This window comes from Alosa alosa, chromosome 10 (assembly GCF_017589495.1).
Source record: "Alosa alosa isolate M-15738 ecotype Scorff River chromosome 10, AALO_Geno_1.1, whole genome shotgun sequence".
NCBI classification, from domain to species: Eukaryota; Metazoa; Chordata; class Actinopteri; order Clupeiformes; family Clupeidae; genus Alosa; species Alosa alosa.
The window spans coordinates 1,050,091-1,073,179 of NC_063198.1; the positions used below are offsets into that span (position 1 = coordinate 1,050,091).

Here is a 23,089-nt window from a genome sequence, read left to right on the forward strand (position 1 = left end):
CTAATTACGACCTATTCATTTGGACAACTTTATACAGCCCTAAGGGGCTAAAGTTAACTTTAGTTTTGTTCCAATTTACCGTTGTGGCTTTAAACATTGTGTGCGCTTTAACATCAGCCTAAGCATTATTCCAGCTGTGCTAAGGTTTTGACAAGCACCACAATTTTGCCTTCCTTGTTGTAGCCCATCTGAAATAACTCCAAGCTTTGCTATGTTCCCTCCATCCTTTCGTTGTTTTCAAAAAACGTTTTATATCCATGATGGCCTTGAAGTCTTCAGTAAGTGAAATAGCTTAAATCAGCTTATTATGTGCTGTTAACCAGCAACCATAGATAGTAAAAGAAAGCAGCAAGTAGCCTTGGCTACAATTTCTGTACTTGCTGCATCCATTCATTGTTATTCTCTCTCCTGCTCAGCAATGTAGCTACTTCAGACCACCCCATTTTAAATTTGCGTCAGGCGCAACAGTAATTTATCCCGCCGGTAAAATAGCAACAGCGCCCAAGATCCGCCCACAAAGCCACTTGCGTGTTGCGTTTTCATACTTCCATTTTAGATCGTTAAGATAGCGCACTTGAAATGTTTGGCTGCTCCAAAATTAATTGTTCAAACCACAATACACCTGAGGGGTACGTACGGAGCCTGTGAGGTGACATAAAAAAAAAACGAAGGTAAAAAAAAAAAACTGAGAAAAGGTTGGGACAAACACTGACTAGGTTTGCGAGCTCTTTTGCGAGATATTGCTCTTTTGCGAGTTCTTTTGCGAGATATTGAGTTTGTTTTGCGAGATCTCGAGTTTCTTTTGCGAGATATTGACTTTCTTTTGCGAGGTCTCGAGTTTCTTTCTTTAGCGAGATATTGAGTTTGTTTTGCGAGATCTCGCAAATCCATATGAGAACCACAAACGTTCCAGAGAGCTTCTGCCACTGAAATTAGCCTAGTTGCAGTGCCTTATCTTGCCAGCATGAGGCGAACAAGAGCAAAACTAACGGGCTGCGCGCATAATGCAGGCCAGGCTGCAGTGTCATTGTCGGCGAAATCACTGCAAGAGACCTCAAAAGTTTGTTAGCAATGGATCGGCAAATACAGCTTTATTTTGAGATGGGGCTGAATTATAGGGACATTCAGTCGGCCATGGAAATGAGGCAAGGTTACCGGACCAGACAAGAGGCCGATCCCCGAACTGGGGCTCAGCCGCAGGACAGGCTACAGCGATTTGGGTGTCTTGGTGGATTTCATCCATGACCAAACATTCGGACCAGCTTCATGGCTACCGGTGGATGTACGAGAAATGTCGCCAACACGGTCTACGGGTGAGGAAGGAGGACGGACGGTTGATCCTGAGGGAGCTGGATCCGAGGGGTATCAGCCAAAGGCAGGCGGGACGTCTCCGGCGTCGCCAGTACTTCGCGAAAGGCCCAAATTTCATTTGGCATTTGGACAGTTATGATAAACTGAAGCCATATGGCATATGTATCAATGGCTGCATTGATGGCTTCTCCAGGAAGAGGATCTGGCTGAACGCTTACACCACCAGCAGCGATCCTAGGTTGATTGGGGGATACTACCTAGAGGCTGTAGCTCGACTACAGGGCTGTCCCAGGGTTGTCCGAGGTGACCTGGGAACTGAGAACGGCCGCGTGGGTGCTTTTCAGCGTGTCCTCGTCCCCACCCAGCCGGACGACACCCTGGACAGCTACTTGGAAGGTGCAAGCACCGCCAATCAACGGATAGAATACTGGTGGGGGTTTCTTCGTCGGCAGTGCGCGGAGTTCTGGATCGCGTTATTTGGAGAGCTGAAGGACAATGGGTTCTTTGATGGGGGATTCTTGGACAAAAGTCTCATCCAGTTCTGCTGCATGGGACTTATTCAGGTGAGTCAGTCGGAGATGAGATGTAGGCATGTAGCATAGTTGTGTGTGGTGTGATGTGCATGCATTGATCGCTTAGTCCATCTGCCTTTGCATCCAAACCATGTTATAGTTGTGATGGTACACAACAGAAGCGCCTGATGAATGCCGGAAGGGCTTTAGCTAGTGGCCGAGCTGGTTAAGAACTGTCAAAGTGTTTACGACCTCTGCACACTCTACAGGACCTCTGCACACTAAACTGGATGGTTATGCAACATTATCCTACCACTGCTTGATACTTGCAAATTTCCTATTGTGATGCGCTATTTCAATGTAACCGCACACCTACAGTAGTAGTTCCACTTTTCTCCCCGTGACGCTTGGCACCCTAGGGTTTTAGCTCACTCGCTAGCGCTGCGCTCCTAGTCCATGGTGCTGCTGAGTCAAAGGTGAGAGCCCGGGCGTGTGCAGGGCTAGACCGTGCAGAACAACGCAGGTTACACTATCACCACCTTGAACGTTCAAAATTTCCGGTATACGCACGCCATGTCGTTCATTTCCCCTTGCATCTGTTTTTAACGTTTTGCAACGCTAAACGCTATATGCCAAAGCCGACACAGCTTTTATTTGGGCAGAGTTAGTGCTTGACAGAAGAGGCCACCAGCACCAGTGTTGTACAAGTTTCTTCCAAATTCTACATTAAAGTAATCAGTTGCTTTACACGTATTTTACTTAGTCTGAACTATGCTGCATCTTTCCTAATCGTCACCTTTTGTCTCATCAGGATGAATTAGATGACAGCACAGACCTGGAACGCCCATACCATCGGGCCATCAAGAAATCCCAATGTCCCTAGTGGCCGGCCTGTTATCATGTATAACGTGCCACAGCTTTATAATGTTAGAGACCACCTTTGTCCTGTTCAGAGGGAACATCTTGATGTATGCAAGACTGAGTGCATCTTTCGGGAGCCCATTCCCTGTGATTGAGATGTTTATTCACTATGCCTTGATTTCATGGTCGAATTAGATCTGCATCTACCTGGGGACCCGTATCAGGCTGTTAACTTGTATGTGCGCCTAAGAGAGGCCATTACAACTGCTCTGCAAATGTGACCTACAGTACTCACATCGTCCCTCCCCTACCATTGGACACTGACCTGTAGTGCACTCCTCCTCCATTCACACTACCTCTCTCCTACTTCAGTGGACACTCACCTGCAGTGCACTCACACTCCACCTACTGTAATGGACACAGTGTGTTGAAACTTAGTGTGCCACAGCATGGCCCATCAGGGTTTCATATTAAACTACTTTTTGGTCTTGTTAGTTTCTTGTTTTGGTTTTGTTTTAAGTAAACAACTGAACATAATTAGAACATAGAGTGGTAGAAATTCAGCAGACAGATTCACACTAAAAGCAGGATCTGAAAAATGCTTTAATGTTCAGGTCTTCCACAAATGCAACAAAAGAAAACAATAGTGTGGGTGACTTTACAACCTCTGGAGAAACAAGTACTTCAGAATAAATCTACACTGTTTCAAATTACTATGCATACTGTCTTGGACTATTTTGGTAAACCATTTTTACCATTTTTATTTTGTGCCTGTGATTTTTGCAGGCACTCCGCAGCAGCGCAGTACCATAGAGCATGCCTACTTCCACAGGTCTGTCACTAACCAACCAAATCACGGATGTAAATGCAAGCAGGCTCGAGCATGAGACCATAGCAACGGAGCTTTTATCTTATCTTAAGAGTTGTAGCTAAAAGTAGGTCTCAGCAGCTTTGTGAATAATTTTTAAGAGACAACTCTTTTAGTTAGCAACTTTTAGCGCGATATGGACCCTGGCCCGCCATCGATAACATGCTAATTAGCAGCTAATTTAGCAGCTGAAAATGCACTCAAGTTTGGAATCATGGCTATTCGGAAGCGCCCCAGCCATTGGTAAAATGGTTGGATTACCTGCTTCCCCTCAAATTTGCCACTTTTTCTGAAGGGTTTCATGGACGTAGAACTTACCTGTATGTTCAACTCAACTCTAATTTTAGGCTGCAGCCAGTTAAAATACACAACAACCTACCAAAATTGAAGCCCTCTTGCTACTCTGAAATCACTGGTGTGGAAGTATTTTGTCGTTCATTCACGTCAATTAACACTAATTTAGCCTACTCAATTTAGCAAGTGAAAAGATGATCTAGTTACAAATTATTTAAGGCTTAAAATGCACATTAATAAGTACATATTCCATGAACCCTAACATTGGGTCTCTTCTAGGGGTGTTACAAAACAATCAAATTATCATTCTGTGTTGTTTCATCTCTGTTTAGCCTAATGTTAGTTCTGTTTACATTACAACCTTGCGGTCGAAAAGCGGTTTCAAAATAAAAGCCCCCAAAACAGAAAAGGAAAAGGCCAAATAAAGTAAGTAACATAAGGAATGCATTAATAGTAATAATAAAAAAAGATTGAAAATTGAATCGGGGATTTGGAGAATCGTGACACCCCTAGTATACATTGTTCACTGAACTGTTAACAAACACCAAAAATACATTGAGGGGATTTTAATGTTATCTGACCAATAGCTCCATTGTTTGTGGTCATTATTTGATGTCCATAGTGACAAGAATGAACAGTAACAAACCCCTGTGTCTCGATCTTCTGCATCTTCAGTCGAGGAGTCACTCGAGAATTTGTCCTTCGAGCAGATGTAAAAACGGAGAAGCTTCAACTTTGTTGACTCATACAATTTGCCCACAGTCTCTTCCAACGGAATGGAATTCCTTTTGAAGTCACGCATCTCAAAATCAAAATTCTCTTGTGGCCCTTTGGTCGACAATTTATCTGGAAAAAACAGTTGTTTTCTGGTTTCCAACAACTGCTTGATAAAGGTGGATTTTGTCGTTCATTCTCATGACACAGTTTGCGTCGTTCAGTTCGCCAAGATGATTCGTTCTGAATCGCTCGTTCTTTCGTTCAGTCGCATTTCCGGTAGCCTACAACGTAGTTCAGCGGTGAATCATGGAATGCAGGTTCTCAGCTCCTCGTTTGTGAAAACGGTCAACACAACACTGTAATTGTAGCGGCAAATATACCTGCAACTTCATGATTATGTGTACTTTTAGACAAAACAGCAGTAGCTAATGTGTTTCACCTTGACATTACATTGACATATTGAAGGTAAATAGAGTAGTTCTAGACTACGGCTAGATCAGCTAATTTCTTTTTTAAAAATGTGTTCATTCATAAACGAACAAAAGACCCAGTATGCTATGCCGACAAACATGTTTAAAGGCTTGGCAGAAAGATTATATTGATGAAAAGGTTTCAAGTCCCCATTTTGCCTAGGCTACAGAGCCATAATCACTCTGCTTCTTCTGCTTTACTCTGCCAAGAACGAGTGACTGACTTAACAAGAACGACAGACCGAAGTGAAACAGGTGGGGGGTCTTGGCGTGAGAACGAACGAACGAGACAGATTGAAGAGACATTTATTAACCTGGCATGACACAGAAAATACAAAGACAGCATGCATTTACCATTAGACAGATATTTAAATGTAAATGCCAGAATTGAAATGCAAAATGGAATTGTTAATGTAATTCATTATCGTTATTTTTTTATCGTATGCTCTCCCAGTAGTCTCACTAGCCCATTTGGGTTTTTTTTTTCATGGAAACGGTTGCTATGCTTTCATGCCCCTCATTGGCTAATTCGATGAGAATGTTTTAGAAACAATACAGACAACAGCATACGATTGGTTTGGCTCTCGCCTTAGGAAGCTGGACCATAGGCATTCACAGCAGCAGGTCAGTGTGATTCAGCGACGAACGAAAGAACGAACTGGAAAGGCGAACCAGTTCAGGTCGTTCATTTTAAAGACCCGTTGAAAGGAACTAGTTTGTTCGCGACCGACCCACCTCTACTGCTTGACAGTAGTTCCTTTATCAACTGTTGTGTATCTTGTCCCACCACCATGCCTCGTTCTCACCTGGGTGTAGTGAGGTTTTGAGTAGTGAAGCCACCCAATTTCTATCTTTCGTACCTGCTTTTCTGCATTTTTGTTGCTTTTTCTTGACAATCCATGCAATTCAGATGGCATGCGGCAATCCTTTTTCGACATCTTCCTATCCCCTATCTTCTCTTTTATCCTCTCTAGGAGAGTCTCTCTGTTAGTTCTATGGCGCTGCTGATGACAAAAAGAGACAACAGCTAGTCGATCGCCGTAGGTTGGTATATATTGTGCAAGCTGTGCATCGGTCATGAGTGCCAGTACTGCCTTGTCAATCTGCAAGCAACAGATGTTGGAGAAAAGCAGTTAAAAATGGCTTGGAACATTACCTCATATACAACAACATGGGGTGTACAACCAACAAACATGAGTAGCCATGAATCATTAGCCTAGTTAATTATTGTGAACAGGTGCCATTTCCGAAAATGACTACTACATACTGATGTATGGAGAAAGCAGCAAATGGTATGCAGTATATGGACAAATAGCACAGGTAGGGATGTGACGGTATGAAGATTTAACCTCACGTTATAGTGACCAAAATTATCACGGTTTTCGGTACTATCACAGTACTTTTAAAAGTGTGTTCAATATGTTCAGAAAGCACTGATAGGCTACTTAACTACCATTAGGCTACTTGAAGTTTGCTATTTCTGTTATTTGGATCCAATGAGTGAGACCAAAGTAAGTGTTCGAAACAAAACTTTAGGCTACTGTATTCTCCTGATAACGTGAGTGGAATGGATTTAATGTGGACGCGAACATAAAAAGACGCAGAGTGGCTACATGATACAGTGCACGTTTTGCGGTGAAAATTTTACACCTTTTAAAATCAGGTGTAGCCTAATCTGAATCGCAGTTAAAATCATCAATTAAACAACAGAATCAGTAGGGTACCAGTTATGTTTCATTGTACCAGGCCTACTGTATGTCAAAAGCAGGCTCAGATGAAGCTGAGAAGGATTAAACACACGGTTTCCACACCGTGGTAATCAACCGTGATAATTATGATATTTGAAAAGAAAACGGTAATTGTTATCGTCAACATTTTTATCACGATTTACCATTATACCAGAATCGTTACATCCCTAAGCACAGGAGTAGTGTGTGGGGCTCAATAAACAGCACCTGCAGTCCATTAATTGATGAGGTTCTGGCCATTTGGTTGGTAGGGCTCTGCTGCTTGCATACCATGCTGCATACTGGGGACTAGTGTATGGGTAGGGCATCTGCAGTTAATCAACCCTAGGTACTGGTCATGACATTGTAGTAGGCGTAATGCATGTTGCACCGTGTACGACAGCAGTAGTAATAGCCATATTCGGAAAAAGCAAGTGTTTCGCTTGAAGAGGAACTGAAATTAAATTGAGAGTAAAGGTGACATGGCAGATGTGTTGTGTCTTTTTAGCGGCAAGATACTTAAAGGGGGGGGATCAGGATTTTGGACATAGGACCTTATTTCCAAGTTATCAAGTGTTATATTTATCAGTGGAGACCGTTTTGAACACCGGTAATTATACTTGCTCTGGTTAGTAGTACTGCACCGAGAGAAGCGCACTCCAATCGGGATACATGGTAGAATCCTAGGTAATATCAGTCCGACGCTGCCGTTGCTTATATGCCTACTACCAACTTCAGGGAACAAAGTATAACCAGAGAGGGTTAAAGCGGAGCTAGTAATCAAGGATCTTTGGTATAACTATTGCAAAGCGATGCAAGGGTAGTTTTATTTCTAACACTATTCTGTCAACACAGACATTTACATCGATTGTCTGGCGTTATAATTTATTTGCCTCGGGTGTACTTTGAAGTGGGTAGGACTGTGTTTAGTGGCAGGCTAACACATACTGATGACTTGCGCTAGCCTAGCAACTGTGAACTCTGCAACTCCGCTTTAACCCTCTCTAGAAGGACTGGATGAAACGTGCTTGAACTTTGACATCACATTCGTTTCACATGAGAACAGACTGGGGGGTTGCGTTCCACACTGAGAACTCAATTTACATGTAGGCCCTAGCCTGATGTTATATTTGAGCCCCATCTCAAAATAAGTTGCTATTTGTTGATCCATCACAAACATAACATTGTAATAATGTTACTTGCAAGCCCATGTGCACTTTCTTAAAACAATCAACTCAAATGAAGTGTCAACTAAACTTTAGGCTCTACCCTACATCTTGTCATTTGTGTGAAATGTAGGCTAATGTTACAGTGGGTCCCAGTTAAGAATTGACACTTCATTCACCATCAAGGTGATTCACACAGCTGGGTGAAATGTAAGTACAACTACAGCCGCTTGGGGGCAGCATAGTCCGCTGTGGCGTTCCACGGTCGAACCGGGCGGAGCATTCGACAGCAAGGGCTGTGATTGGCCGAGTTTTCAGTGCGTTTCTCTGTGTTTTTAGCAGCCCCTGCAACATGCTAGTCCACTGTAGCCTATAAGCTTTGTACATAATGTTAAACATTTTTGGATTCAGTGGCAAGATGTCTTGATTGTACAGTGCCTGTCTCTCAGTAATGTTTTAAAATGAGAGCTTCGTCAGCTGGCAGTAGGCTACTTTGTTGGCAGTCATGAGAAGTTAAACTTGCTAACAGAACATAAATATGCTGCCCAGAAACCTGCGTGAATAGTTCTGATTTGTTTTACTACACTACTTGAGGTTAAATATAGCCTTTGCCTACAGCATCTCCTTAACAGTAATGTTAACAAAATGACAGCATTCATATGACAAAGGAAAACGAATTCGGTCACTCAAGACTGTGCCACAGCAACCAGTGTAGGCTACAGTCCTACCTAGTGATGGGCAAATGAAGCTTTGGTGAACCACTGAACCACAGCAGTGTGAACCTAGCGAAAAGCAAAAAGATGGCCGCCACACATACATTTTTCAACATAATTTTTTCATTAGTGTTGCTAGCTTCACACTGCTGTGGTTTAGTGGTTCACTAAAGCCAGAGACTTTCTAATGTGGAGACACAGCACTCAAAAAATTCTCCATAGAAATGCATGGGGCTAGTTTGTCACGCCAATATAGCCGTTGTCTACACATATCCCACCCCATCCTCGGCAAAACGTCGACATGTAAATACATTGAGCCAATCATGTGGTGTGATGTGAATACATTGAACCAATCATATGGTGTGTTGTGAAGACATCGTGCCAATCATGTGTTGTGGTCGCGCCGGCTGGAGCAAGATTGGTGTCGTGAAGCCTTAGCGGCGCGCAGTTCGACCCAAAGACTGTGCCCGATGAGTGCCCATAAAACGTTGGTATATGGCCGCCGAGTGGAGGGACTTGCCTAAAAGGACTTTGCTAAAGCTTCATTTGCCCATCACTAGTCCTACCCAATAGGCCTACACGAAGCAGATAGCGTTGTCTGACGGTCGAGTGGGTTAATGCGCGTATTTCCAGAACAGGTCTGCAACTTTCAGGCAGTTCTGAGTTCGAATCTAGGCAGGAGCAGAGCCATATAAAGGCCTAGGCCTATTGTTATAATTTTTGCAAGGTGTTGCTCCTGGCAATACTTGTTTATAAGGCGTTTGGTGATTAGTTGATAGCTGTTTTGGGGAACACGTTAAACATTGTTTATAATGGCGCTATCACGGGGAGTAAAAGCGACTGTTCTGGCGCTGTTACAACTATGGGCTACAATGATTGCAATACAAAAATATCTTGGCGTGTTAGTTTAGTTAGTTTTGTGATGTTTTGCACTTTTGCCTCATGTGTTTCCAGGTTTGAGGGCTTTTTTGGCAAGATTGACCTTGGTTAGACTCTGCATATGTTATTTTTCCATTATGGAAAATGAAGTCAATTTTCGACACACAAGTTCAATAACAAGTGTTCCTTGTTAAAACATGTGACTAGTGAAACTCAAAAGATTTTAGAAATATTTAGCCAAAGCCAAAAGTGTTAGAGACACGGTGCAGCTCAGATGTCTTCTTAATTTTTCTTAATTCTTTAGTAAAAGGTGCAGAACATTATTAAACTTTGACTAACTTTTTTAGATGTTAGTTAGTCAAAACATCGACACATCGAAGCGTTAGTCAAAGTTTAATAATGTTCTGCACCTTTTACTAAAGAATAAAGAAAAATTAAGAAGACATCTGAGCTGCACGGCGTCTCTCCTCCTCTCTAAAATATCTGTCCTGGCCTGGTTGCACGGTTATTAAGCCAAACCACAGAAGCGGAGAACCCTCCTTTGTCTACCAAAAGTGTTACTTTGTGCCAGCTCCCCACTGCTTGTGAAAGAAGGGGGGGGGAGGGCTTAACGATGAAAAAGCTTAATGTCCCAAAACGGCAACAAGTCATAATGATAGGCTACAGGAAGTGGGGGGAGGGTATGGGATGTCCAGAGCCGTCTTCGCTGTGCTATTCAGAAAGCATCTTCTATTGTCTTTCCAGGCGCACACAGCTCGTTACTATATAGCCTATCGAGTGCCTTAACAGATAGGCTCTGCTCTTCGCTTACAGCGAACTCAACCCCCTTGTTGCTTGCAGTTTGTTAAATAAAGCGATGCAGATTACATTATTTATTTCTGATTAATTGCGTCTTTTGCAACATCTGCTTGTTAGGCTGGGCTACTGTCAATGTCCTGTACAGGTAAATGTTCAACAATTGCTGGTGTAGGCCTACAGCTATAATCAATTAGGGATTGTTCGTTATTTATTTAAGGGGCTACCGGAGGAGTTTTGGGAGCGTTAGTCAAAAAAGACGTGACCCTCGCCAGTAAGAAATTTTTCTATGACCCTCCAAAGTGATTGAGAAAAAACGCACGACCCTCCCCATTCCCAACAATTTATTGATGCCTTCTGTAGGCTACTGGGTCAATTTGGGAGCTTGCATGCTACGACACCTTCCTTGAAATGCCTTGAAAAGGCTGTCGTTTGCACAATTTCACAAATAATCACGGGACGAAACAAACCTGTCAACTTTTTCGGGTTTATCGGCGTATTTTTAACTTTTTCCTCGCTGTCTTAGGAGGAGCTGCAGGGCCGTCGCAAGGGGGTGCGAGGCCCTGTGCGAACTCGACAGATGGTGCAAGGCCCTCTGCGAACTTGACAGATGCATGAACTTACGTGCATGAAATCATGCGATAGCTTACTTTACACATAGCCAAGGCTACCGTCGGTGCATTTTAGTAGCCTAGTCTAATAAGCTACACCAGCTTGTCTTGTCTGTGGGGAAATTGTATAGCCTATAACATTAGCTGAGTCACATATTTGGCCATATGGTGTTTATCATAGGCTACATCACGAAACCAAATAGTGTAACAAAGGCGAACACTATTCCTCCTAACAGGGGAAATTAATTGGGCATGAATCATTGTGCTTAACGGTATTTGTCAATGAGCAGAAACACACATGACATTCAAACTGTTGATAAGATGTGCACTATGGAAACTGGTCTGTAGGCATTGGACAAATAAATGACACTGATTTCGCCATATCCTGACTCAGAAAAACATTGTCTTGCTTTGCGCAAACTTAGCAATGAAAGTTTGCAGGTAGCATAACGTCTTTTCAATTCATAGAAGGGAGAGCCCAGTCTCTCCTTTTTTTAATAGCCTGTTCAACCGAAAGCTTCACCCGATGCCAGTCACTTATCGCCAATTTCAAATTCCGGGGAAGCCGTTCAATCTTTTTAAGTTTTAAGTGCAGTAGGCCCCTATCTGCCCCCTTTGGAATTATATCTCGAACCTATTATAAGGTCCAGTGCGTTATGTCCTGGGATTCGGACGTGCTCAAAAAGAAAAGAAAAAAACACTTTTTTTTTATAGATGGTTATGAGGAGCAATATGAGTCTGAACTCTGTGTCATTCAGACTCAACCCTCTTGCTTTGATATCTTTTTCGTTGTCGCTTGAACGTCGGCAAGCAGGCATGTTGTGGTTGCAATTTAAGTGAAATTTCTACAGTAGGCCTACAACATGCAACATGCTTGTTAGGCTGGGCTACTGTCTTGTACAGGTAAATGTTCAACAATTGCTGGTGTGCAGGCTATAATCAATTAGCTAAATCATTTGTCCAGCTGTTTAAAAAAAAATCGTGCTACATTCAAATGCAAAAGGTGCTTTGATATATTTTTTGGGGCATTCTTAATGGAGCTGCACCATTTTACAACAATTGCATCTACATTTTCATATTAGAATGTTTTGTCTGTTTAAGTGTAAGCTTAAACTACCGTGATCAATTTAAGTTCCCGTGCCCCCGCTGAAAGTCTCATGCGCTTATCAGTTACACTATCGAATCTATAAGTAACTGTGACAAATAGGGTATAATATATATAAACTCACGCTATTGTATTATCATATGTTTGGTACTGTAATCACTCACTGCGTCATGAGAGCAGTTAAGTCAAGTCGCATCAAAAATAGTAGTGGCAGAACTCCCAAGTGACACCTTGTGGTTGTTTGTGTCAACTGCAGTTTGTGCCATTTCTGCTGACAAAATGGGGTGCGTGATTCATGAAGGAACCCGTCCAAACTTAACTGGGACCCACTGTAGCCTCCGTTCTCACTTAGCATAGAAACGGAACATAGAAACTATATGCTGAGGAATATGTTGATAAAACACATTGCTAATGTAGCCTATGTTACTTAATACTACATAAAACTATATAATTTCAGTTTTTCCTCTTGCACATGAAGATAACATTTGTGGCATAACTTTGTAACTTCATAATGCATGCTTTGTATCCAAATGTCTTTAGGCTTATATGAAGATAGAACAATAGCCTACTTTATTGGCATTTTAAACCTTTTTAGCTTTGAACTTACACATCACAACAAAACCTTGCGTCTTTGTTTTAATGTCTTACTATATGGCTCTGGGTTTGCTTGTCCTCTGAGTTCGTCTTTAACAGCGGTTGTTAGGGACTTGCAACTGGTCTATTGATTTTAGCCTAAAAGCCCAACAAAAAATTAGCAAATTTCCACATAAAGCACAAAAACATATTTGATCAAAAGGCAATCACCACAGGTGAATAGGGTCAAAATTGTAACTAATAGATATCACCATGAAACTTGTCCAGTTGTTTACATACTGTACATAAAGACAAATATGTTTTGTATTGCAATTTTTCAAAAAGTGTATGTATAAATATGCAAATTAGGCATTATTTGTATTAACATTCTGAGAAATCATACAGTTAAGAACAAAATTATTCATACCCCTGGCAAATATTGATTTACTGTTGAATTTCTAGTCTTGACCAATGTTTGTTCTGTCTGAAAATGACACTGCCACATGCCAAAAGGTTGTAAGACAATGTGTTAGAAACATGGAATCAAAAAAAGTGTATTTTATCTTTTTGTAACTAATAGATATCACCATGAAACCTGTCCAGTTGTTTACGTACATAAAGACAAAACTGGAGAAATATGTTGTGTCTTTTTAGACTTGGTGAGCAGCCTTGCAGCTGCATTTTGCACCATCTGAAGTCGGGATAGAGTGGACTGATTGACACCAAAATAAAGAGAGTTACAGTAGTCCAGGCAGGATGAAATAAAGGCATGAATCAATATCTCAAAGTCTTTGAAAGAAAAAATAGTTTTGGCTTTACTTAAGATTCTAAAGTGGTAAAAAGATGACTTGATAGCAGCATTAATCTGTTTCTCCAATTGAAAATCAGGGTCAAGCCAAGATTTCTTGCATAAGGTTTTACATATCTGGCAAAAGACCCTAGTTCACTAATTGCATTATTTGCAGCTTCATGTGAACCAAAAAATAGAATGTCTGTTTTGGATACATTCAGTTTTAAAAAATTGGTGGACATCCATAGTTTAATCTCTTTTAGGCAATCAAGCAATGGGTTTAGAGCACCAGAGGAACCACATTTAAGTGGGAGATACAGTTGTGTATCATCCGCATAGCAATGATAGGATATACCATGCTTCATAATTTGACTGAGTGGCAACATGTACAGTGAGAATAAAATACAACTAAGCACTGATCCCTGTGGAACACCATAAGATAAGGGGGCAGATGAAGTATCATTGAAAGAAACTGAAAAGGGTCTTCCCTCTAAGAAGGAAGCAAACCATTTCAGTGAAGTACCTGAAATTCCGACCCAGTGCTCAAGGCGCTCTAAAAGAATGCAGTAATAATACCTTATAATACCTACCAAGCCTCTCCATGTCTCCACAATGATTCAAGACCCCACCTTTTTAACAGCAATCTGGGTTTTGAGTCAGGACAATCATTTGCCTTCACTCTGGCCTTGTGCTCATTTTTTTTGACAGATCTGGACTCTGGCTCTGCCACTTTTTAAATGTTGATATTGTTCACGGTTAACCATTTCTTGCCTTGTTTGGCTGTATGTTTTGGATCATTGTGTGGTTTAATGGTCCAATGCCGCCTATTGGGGCAGGTCTCTCGGCAGACTGCCTGATCTTTTCCACCAAAAATCTCAATTTAGCCCCTTGTTTTAGTGTTACTGTTTACTTTGAGAAATTCACCAGGTCACATTGTCTAAAAAACACCCAAAACTAACACTTTGGGGATGGTGTTTTGGTGGTTGAAATTTTCACTCCATCCCAAAATGGATCACTTGGTCATCTTGGATGCTGATCATGGATCACTCTTCTTCAAACATGCACAACTAAGCTAAACCTTATATGGGCACACCAAGACAAAGGATTTAGCTTTTGCTTTTTTGATCCAGGGACATGGCCTGAGATTAGCATAAAAAAGAAGCATTAAAACCCAATGATACCATACCATGTCCATTTCAATTGTGGGGGTAAGAAAATTATTATTTTGGGATGTTTTTCAACCAGGGGGACCTGGAGACACAGAGACCTGCCCCAATAGGCGTCATTGGACCATTAAACCATACAATGACCCAAAACATACAGCCAAACAAGGCAAGAATTTGTTAACAGAGGACATTGTCAACATTTTAGAGTGGCCCAGCCAGAGTCCAGACCTCATAGGGATAGGATGTACAGAAAAATGTATATAGTGAATATAGCTTACAGTGGTGCACAGCCCTCCCCAAAGTGTGTTTCCTATGTTTTACTTTTGTATTTTTTCCTTTGCACAATACTGTAAAAGCCTTTTTAAACTGTAACAATGTCTATCTCCTAAATACATCTTGTGATGCACACCTTCAGTGATGTTTCACATGTTCAGTGAGTAATTGGGTGTTTCGGGTCTCAAAACATCATACACCCTTATCTGGGCGACCCAGCTGGGGCCGATCAGACTCCGACTTGTGTCTGAGCAGCACAATTCCAAAATTCGCTCCTCTTTAGCCATATCCATCTTGATACCTTTTTGGCTGCCTCAGTGCTGCGACTGATGCCCTGCTGTTTGTAGGCACCTACAAGGCCTAAGAGATGGTATGCCCTGCAGAGGGTTTGCCCTGCAAATCCTCTGTAGGCACCACATCCTCCACACCTTGTCTGCGACACTTGTCTGCGAGGTTGGTGTACCTGCCTTGCTTCCTCTCTGTTGTGTCCTCTATCCAGTCCTCCCAGGGGAAAGTAAGCCCCATAATTACCACCTGTCTTGTTGACATTGACAGGATGACCATGTCTGGCCTAGTGTAGTCATTGTGATGGCCTCTGGGAACCTGAGCCACCTCTCCAGGTCAACCCTCAGCTGCAAGTCATGGGCAGTTGCTAGGAGACCTGACAAAGCCCTTTGCTGTGGCCTGGGCTTCTCCAGCCTTAATAAAGGAGATGGTCTGCCTTGTTAGTTTCTGGTGCCGAGAGCAGGCATCAGAGCTGAGCTGAACTGAGTTTAGCTGAGCTTACCTGATGGACTCACTGTCATCAGCACCTGAGATATTGATATGTGGTGGCTGTAGCGCCCCCTATGGAATTTCACAAAATTACCATTACGCTTGGTACCCCAAAGGAAGGGTGCCACAAAATGGTACAGTACGGGTCAGTTGTTTTGGTAACATTTAAAAATTCTGACAATGGAAACGCAAGTAATTACATACCAAACAGTACCGCTCGGTGGAAACATACCATTAGACTCCATTTCATTTGAGTCTCAAATCAACATCTACACTCCTCTCCCACTCTGATACTGAGCCCTCATTTCCTCCCATGCCCTCATTTCCTCCCAGCTGGATTATTGCAATGCTCTCTTCAGTGGTCTCCCCTCTCACCTGCTCAACAGATGACAACACGTTCAAAATTCAGCTGCTCTATTGTTCACATCCACCCCTTCCCACCATTACATTACCCCAGTGTTACAAGACCTCCACTGGCTCCCTGTCCCACAGAGGATCTACTTCAAAGTCCTTCTCCTTACCTTCAAAACCCTACATGGCTCTCCCCCCTTTCTTGACTAAACTTGACTGATTTTTTTTATCCTACATTGCACTTTGAGTATGTGATAAAGCACTCTACGAGGCATATATTATTATTATTATAATTATTATTATTATTATTATTATTATTATTATTAATGCCACACTGAAAGTCTGCTTTAACTCTGTATATTTCCACTATGCTTGTCATTAAGAATCTCTTTCTTCATTAGTCCTCACTGCGCCTAGCAGCTGGAGTTTGGACAGCGGAACTCGAGAGACACTGCCATTTCTGTCCACCCATGTGGGAAATGTGATGGCACCCCCAGTACCCCCTCGCAACCTTCCTCCTGGTCAGTGCATACACATATACACAAAAGTTGTAAGTTGAAAGTTAATATATTCAAGTGACAAACAATAAAAGGGCAAGTGAGGAATTTGATCCAACACATCATCCAATATTAAAGGTAAATTACATACTGTATTTACAAATTTCATATTTATTTGGACATTATTGATATGAAAACCCAAGACCTGTCTTTTCCTTTATCTGTATGCTTACATCAGCACTGACTTCTTTATACCATAACATTCAGCTGTGCATCACATTTCAAATGTAAACTTGAAAGGCAGATGCAACTTTCCAACTCAAACATTCAGCGAGAGAAACAAGTATTTAATGCGTCATTCATTTTTTTTCAGTTTGTAAGTATATTTCCAATGAGGCTATTCACATGAAATTTTCACTAGACATTAGTATTGACTCAAAAAACCCACACATATAAAGAAATCCGAACATTAAAGTCCATAAGTAAAGTTGTGTAATAAAGTGAAATGAGGCAGGACAAAAAAGAAAAAACAGTACATCAAGGCAAAGGAAGAAAAGGAACCAGCTGAAATATGTAAGTTAGAAAGTTAGAAAATAAATATACCTCCAGTCATATCACCTGGTTTAGTAAATATTGATGAGCTATAAAAAAAACATTTTTCATTACCAAGGTGTCACACAAGAAACATCTCATGAAAGAGCTCTTCAAAGACCTTCGTAAAACAGCCATAGGACAGGCGTACACTCATTTCCACGCAAAGCATGGCATTTAGCAATTTGAACGTGGGTGGTGGCTACGCTAAAATCTCACATCGCAAGTCTCAACTCGTGCACACAAGTTTTTGAAGTGGCATAGAACGGTGCAGCAGTAAATCGGCGGAGGATTGGAAAGTTGAGGAGTTAAAACCATGGAATATCTTGGACCTAAGACTTTTTCTGCACATTTGTAGCCTACTTTCCTTAATGTAGCCTGTTAAAGCCAATTCATACCAGATTCGCGACGAGACGAAACCGTTGCAGCAGTGTGAATTAGATGTTGCACGTCGTTGCCAGCTGTTCCAAACCTTCGCAAAGCATTCATGTCTGGTCGCGGTTGTGAGGTTTTAGAATACTTTTACTTCATAGCTATTCTGACACCTGGTGTCGAGATGAGCTACCTTGTCGAGATGAGTTACCGTAGCGCGAATCAATAGCATTTTTGATGAATATGGCACTGTTCTGCAAGCTAAAATGCTTCTACCATCAACACACTATTAAATGTTTGATAGAATTCAAGGTGGTACATGACAGCAATACGGAACACAAATTTCAAAACGGAGAGGTGAAATAAACAAACATTTTGTCTGGACATTTTATCATAACTCGGTTGCCGCTTTGGGTCGAATCAGTGACGCATGCACGTCAGGTAAAAACCAGGCCATTTTCGTGAGTCTATCACTAAGTGGCAGTCTCGCCAGGTCTCGCTGATCACTTCCCGGAAGGTTTACACAAGTAAGTAACAGGCAACAATTCATATTTCATGAAGACGTTATATCTCCATTTCTAGAAAAAAACAGCGATTTTGATGAAAACTAGCCACTGTTTAATTTAGGATTTCTCAGGAACAGAGGCGTGTAGAAATACACGGGTTGCACCCACCAAGAGCTTAAAGTCTCACCTTTTAAACGAGCCTTTGTATGTGTTCATAGCTATAACACAGAATATGCTGTGGCTGTACAAAAATCATCAACAATGGTCTAGGTTGCTGGCACTCTAGGACAAAGCTCCCGAAAACAGCTTGGCATTCAATTGGCAGTTATCACTCGTTAATTAATAATTTACAAGGCATGACCATATTCCACCCTTAACAGACCAATAACTAAGATTTAAGCAGATATTACTTCCTAACTACTGATTGTTACTGGTAAATTAGGAGGCAGTAGGACACAAATTCTGATCATAACAGGCAATGCATAGTTCTGGCCTTATTATGTAGCAGTTCCAAAAGCAGTTCTCCATTAACAACACCCAAATAGCATGGTCTGTTCTTGTAGAATGAAATGCTACGACTGTTAATACTGCCTAAATACATATGAATTAATCCATTATAAGTGAGAATATGCTCCCTGTTCTAAAGTGGAGTGCTTTCCATATTCAATTAATGAGTAGTTTACTAACTAGTATTAGTAACAAGTATTAACAATCCAATTGGACCTCTACACAATGAGTGAAACAATAAAACAACAATAAAATTTAGTCCAAAGCAGTTCTTTATTTTATTCTAAAACAATGTCTAAACAGAGCTACCCCTACAGCTTATATTTTATGACACTTCTCTCTCAATGGTTTACATGCTTTCTGTTACTTTTCCCTGGCTCTGCCATGGCAAGCCAGTGCCTGGCGTATAATAATAATAATACAGGGCAGTTCCAGCGTGACAATTGGACTCATATTGGTAAACAAAATGCCTTAGAGTGGGGGCAAAATTAGTATCAGTGAATTAATTTGCATAACTTTTAATGTAACCTCTGTCCTCTGAATACTGAGAAATCCTCAAATTTCATATAATCAATTTCATCCTAAGAATACAAGGCATTTTCTCAGCGTTATGGATGTGACATGAAATGGACACACTTTTGTGAGAGATTACAGGTTTCCTACAAACTCTGTGAATTTTTAAGGAAACTGCCGAAACTATGATATATGTAGCATGAAGGAGACTTGAATGAACACAAAAAGTGTGTTTTTGAAACTATGCTTCATTTTTGTAATGCATTATGTAGGAAAAACTGGCGTTATGGATGTGACGGTTTCACGTTATGGATGTGACGTGTCTGAGCCAGTCCTCGACAAACTACATAAAACACATAATTAAGTAGTGAATTTTGATATGAAACAATTGAAATAGTAATCATGAAAAATTAAACAAGGAGCACCCAAGAGCAACAGGGGCAAGGAAAAACTCCCTTACCAAGGAAGAAACCTTGGGCAGATCCACGGCTCAAGGGGCTAACCCAACTGCTAGGGGTCTTGGTGTGTGTGTTGGGGGGATGACAAGGGAGATGGGATAGTGTGCTGTGTATGTGGGGAGAGGGCAGTGTGCAATATGTGTGTTGGAGAAGCTTCCTCATGAGACAATGTGCTGTGTATTGGGGGGACAGTGTGCTGTGTTGGGGATGTGTGTTGGAGAAGCTTCCTCATGAAATAATGTGCTGTGTATGTAGGGGAGAGGGGGGGGGGGCAGTGTACTGCAAGTATGGTGAAGGGACTTACTATTGCAAGCAGATTACTGTATGTATGATGTATGTGAGTGATGAAGATGTGTGTGTGGGCGGGAGGGGAGTGTAGCAGTTGACTGTGTGTGTGTGTGTGTAGTGTGTGTGTGGGTAGGTTGGGACATGGGTAGATGGAGGAGAAATCAAAAATAATAAATAAAAAGTTCTATGGAGATGTGCAAAAGTTGGAGAAAGTCAGGTGTGTGTGTGTGTGTGTGTGTGTGTGTGTGTGTGTGTGTGTGTGTTTTGACGTGTGGTGAAATAAGAAAATAAATAAAAGGTCTGTAGCATAGGGTGAGGGATGTAAAAGTGCTAAAAGTCTTCACTTAACACTTCGCTTCAGTTGAAATGCGTTGAAACTGACATGCCACCAGAACAGACGTTTTATCGGCTTTGAGGTATAATAAAGTTCCCAATCTTGTAAATTCACATTATGTAACATCCATAACGTCACATCCATAACGCACCATTAAAGGTTTTAAAAGTAAGAAAGGGGCACAATTTGGTCATCACACTTTACATTGATATAAATCAGCTTTGCACAGACACTATGGACATTGTCGCATCAACACTGTATGTGTAGCATAAACTTTTCCTATAAAACGTTATGGATGTGACATGGCCATGGAACTTGCTGACTTAAAAACAAAAGCCTTACAAATGTAAGGAGCTGTGCTCTTAAAGGCAAGCTGAGCATAGACATTGCTCTACCATTCCCTTGTCAATCTGGAATTTGTCAAATGACACAATTTGTTTGAACCTTGGGTCCATTTAGCCACTTTTTAAATATGTATAATATTACCATGTGAAAAATGTTGTTTCTGTATGGTTGCACATCATATTTATGATGTAAAAAGAGTGTCATTCTCCATCAAATTCAATCAGATCAGTTACAAACAATAAAATATAGATCTAAATGAAGATTTTAACAACAGTTCTATTTGCATATGCACAACTTTTTTTTCCATGGTAAGGATGACCTTTGCATGGAATTGCCCTTACATTTTATTTAAAGCGCCTTTCATGACACCCAAGGTCACTTCACAAACAAAAAGGTTGTTAAAATTATAGTCATCTCATAACATGAAAAATAAAAAATAAAATAAAAGTAAAAGTCAGTCAGTCAGTCCAGTCCATAAGCTTGAAGAGGTTTTAAGTCTGTTTTTAAAGTCAGTAATTGAGGGCGATGTAGTTGAAAGCCTCTCAGGGTGCTGAGGTTCACACTAGGTACATGCAGTAGGCCTTCTGAGGAGGATCTCAGTGAGCGGGCAGGGGTGTAAACTTCCAGGAGATCAGTGAGGTACACTAGGTGGGGGTATAATTGTGTAGGGCCTTGTATGCCAGGAGCAGGATTTATTCTGTAGGCAGCTGCAGTTGCATAAGCAATGGTGTTACATGACTTAGTGGATTTGGAGCCTATTATAATCCTAGCTGCAGAATTCAGTTGGAGCCGATGGAGTAGCTTATTAGGGATTCCAGACAAGATAGAATTACAGTAGTCAAGGCGGGAGGTCACATACGCATTTACAAGGACTTCTGCACTCTGCTGAGTGAGCACTGGGAATGTTCCTTAGATGGAAAAAGGCACTTTGAGACATTCTGTTTATGTGCGCACTAAATTAAATTGTATTGTCCAGTATGACACCAAGGCTCTTGACCTGGTTGGAGCAAGAGATGGTGCTGCCATTCTAATCTTAATCAGCCGTTTCAGTACTGTGCATAGGATGAAATCCAGACTGGAATGGCTCAAAGAAGTCATTGTCCTTCAGGTGATCCTGGAGTTGAGTTGCCACTATCTTCTCAAGAACTTTGGAGAGAAAAGGCAAGTTGGAAATAGGCCTGTAGTTGTTGAAGTTGTCAGAATCCAATCCAGGTTTTTTCAGCGTTGGTCTGACAATAGCAGTTTTAAAGGATGGAGATACAGTGCTAGAGAGAAGAGAGGTGTGAAATATTGATGTAATTATCGGAGCAATAGATGGCAGGCTGCCAGCGCTGGAACGAGTTTGAAAGTGGAGGTGCAAAAAAAAAAAAAAAAAAAGCTGGTTTCGGGCTGGGTTCCCCGAGACAATTTTGAAAATTCCAGAGGCCAACTATTCACGGACGTTTTCATGTGGGATATTACGATATAAGATTGTCTAATAATAATAAAAAAAAAGTCTAACAAAAAATTCATTATGTTAGGTGCGTGGTTAGGTGCTGTGTAGTGATTTCCTAGGGTTGATGAAAGCAAGGGTTACTGAATGTAGAAATGACATGATTCATAATTACCACAGGTAACATTAGGGTAAATACCATCATGTGATGTCATAACATCACATGATGGTATTTACCCTAATGTTACCTGTGGTAATTACCTAATAATGTACCAAAACTTACCACGTACTTACTAGGTAAATACCTAGTAATTAGGGGACTGTAAAAGGAAGGGTTACTGAATGTAGAAATGTTCAAGCCAGGAAAAGTGGATACTTTGTTCATACACCATTATGGTCTCACTTCATTTTTTCTATTTTTCCCTTGTAGTCACTCCTGCACCCTATACCTGCATTGCACACCAGTACTCAATCAGGCCTGGATGGCAGTAATTCCACATTATCAGGCAGTTCTAGCAGTGGGGTGTCCACCCTGAATGACAGCAACTTTGGCCAGAGCTGACCACACATTCAGATATGTTGGATTCCTCTACCAACAAGCTCTGGACCAGTGGCACTGAAGAAGCTGAGACCTACCTGCCTGTGCATTACAGCGTGTCTGAGCCAGACAACTTGGATTTAGGCAAGCCCCTACCCTACTGCAGCCAGTCAGCCCCTTTTGCAGTGTCCCCCTTTTTGAACCAAAACAAACAAAATGTTATTATTTTTCACAGTACCTTTTAACATTGCAACACTGTGACACTAAAACAACAGGGCAAATAGCCTCTTTAAAGAAATTTGAAGACATTTTGGGACATAGCTTATTCACCATATCTCCCAGAGTTAAATAAGTACCATAGATACAAAAGAACTCCCAACATTTTCCTATTTACATGCTGTGTGCCAAATAACAATGTAAAATGAGACACGGCCATTTTGTAAGCATATACATACTATGTTCACATTCAAGCAATGCTACTTGGGCGGAGTGATTTGCATGCAGCACCTGAAAAGCTCCAGTGTTACTTTTGCAAATCCCAAGGAGCAGTGCTTTTTTGGAGTTCTTTTGTCACTATTGGGAGCTGTAAGCTAATTGGAGCTGGCCACTTTGAGGCACCTGTGCTAAGCTAGTCTAGCGGTGGGTGTGTGCGCACAGAGACGAGAAGGGTATGTATCTACTTATCTAACTCTGGGAGAAACAGTGAATAAGCAATGTCCCAAAATGTCATGTTCCTTTAAAGGGACACCAGG

At 41.4% G+C, this 23,089-nt stretch overlaps 1 protein-coding gene across 4 annotated transcripts in view; it reads left to right on the forward strand.

Moving 5' to 3' along the window:
* Positions 1 to 22,486, forward strand: part of dock3 (dedicator of cytokinesis 3) — a 557,701-nt gene extending 535,215 nt beyond the window's left edge. For all 4 annotated transcript variants that reach the window (XM_048254372.1, XM_048254373.1, XM_048254374.1 and 1 more), the window contains 2 exons: positions 16,358 to 16,477; positions 22,230 to 22,486. In XM_048254372.1, the coding sequence (XP_048110329.1) occupies positions 16,358 to 16,477; positions 22,230 to 22,291 (182 nt within the window). In that variant the 3' untranslated portion in view covers positions 22,292 to 22,486. The remainder of the gene's footprint in view (positions 1 to 16,357; positions 16,478 to 22,229) is intronic.
* The last annotated feature ends 603 nt before the right edge of the window (positions 22,487 to 23,089 follow it).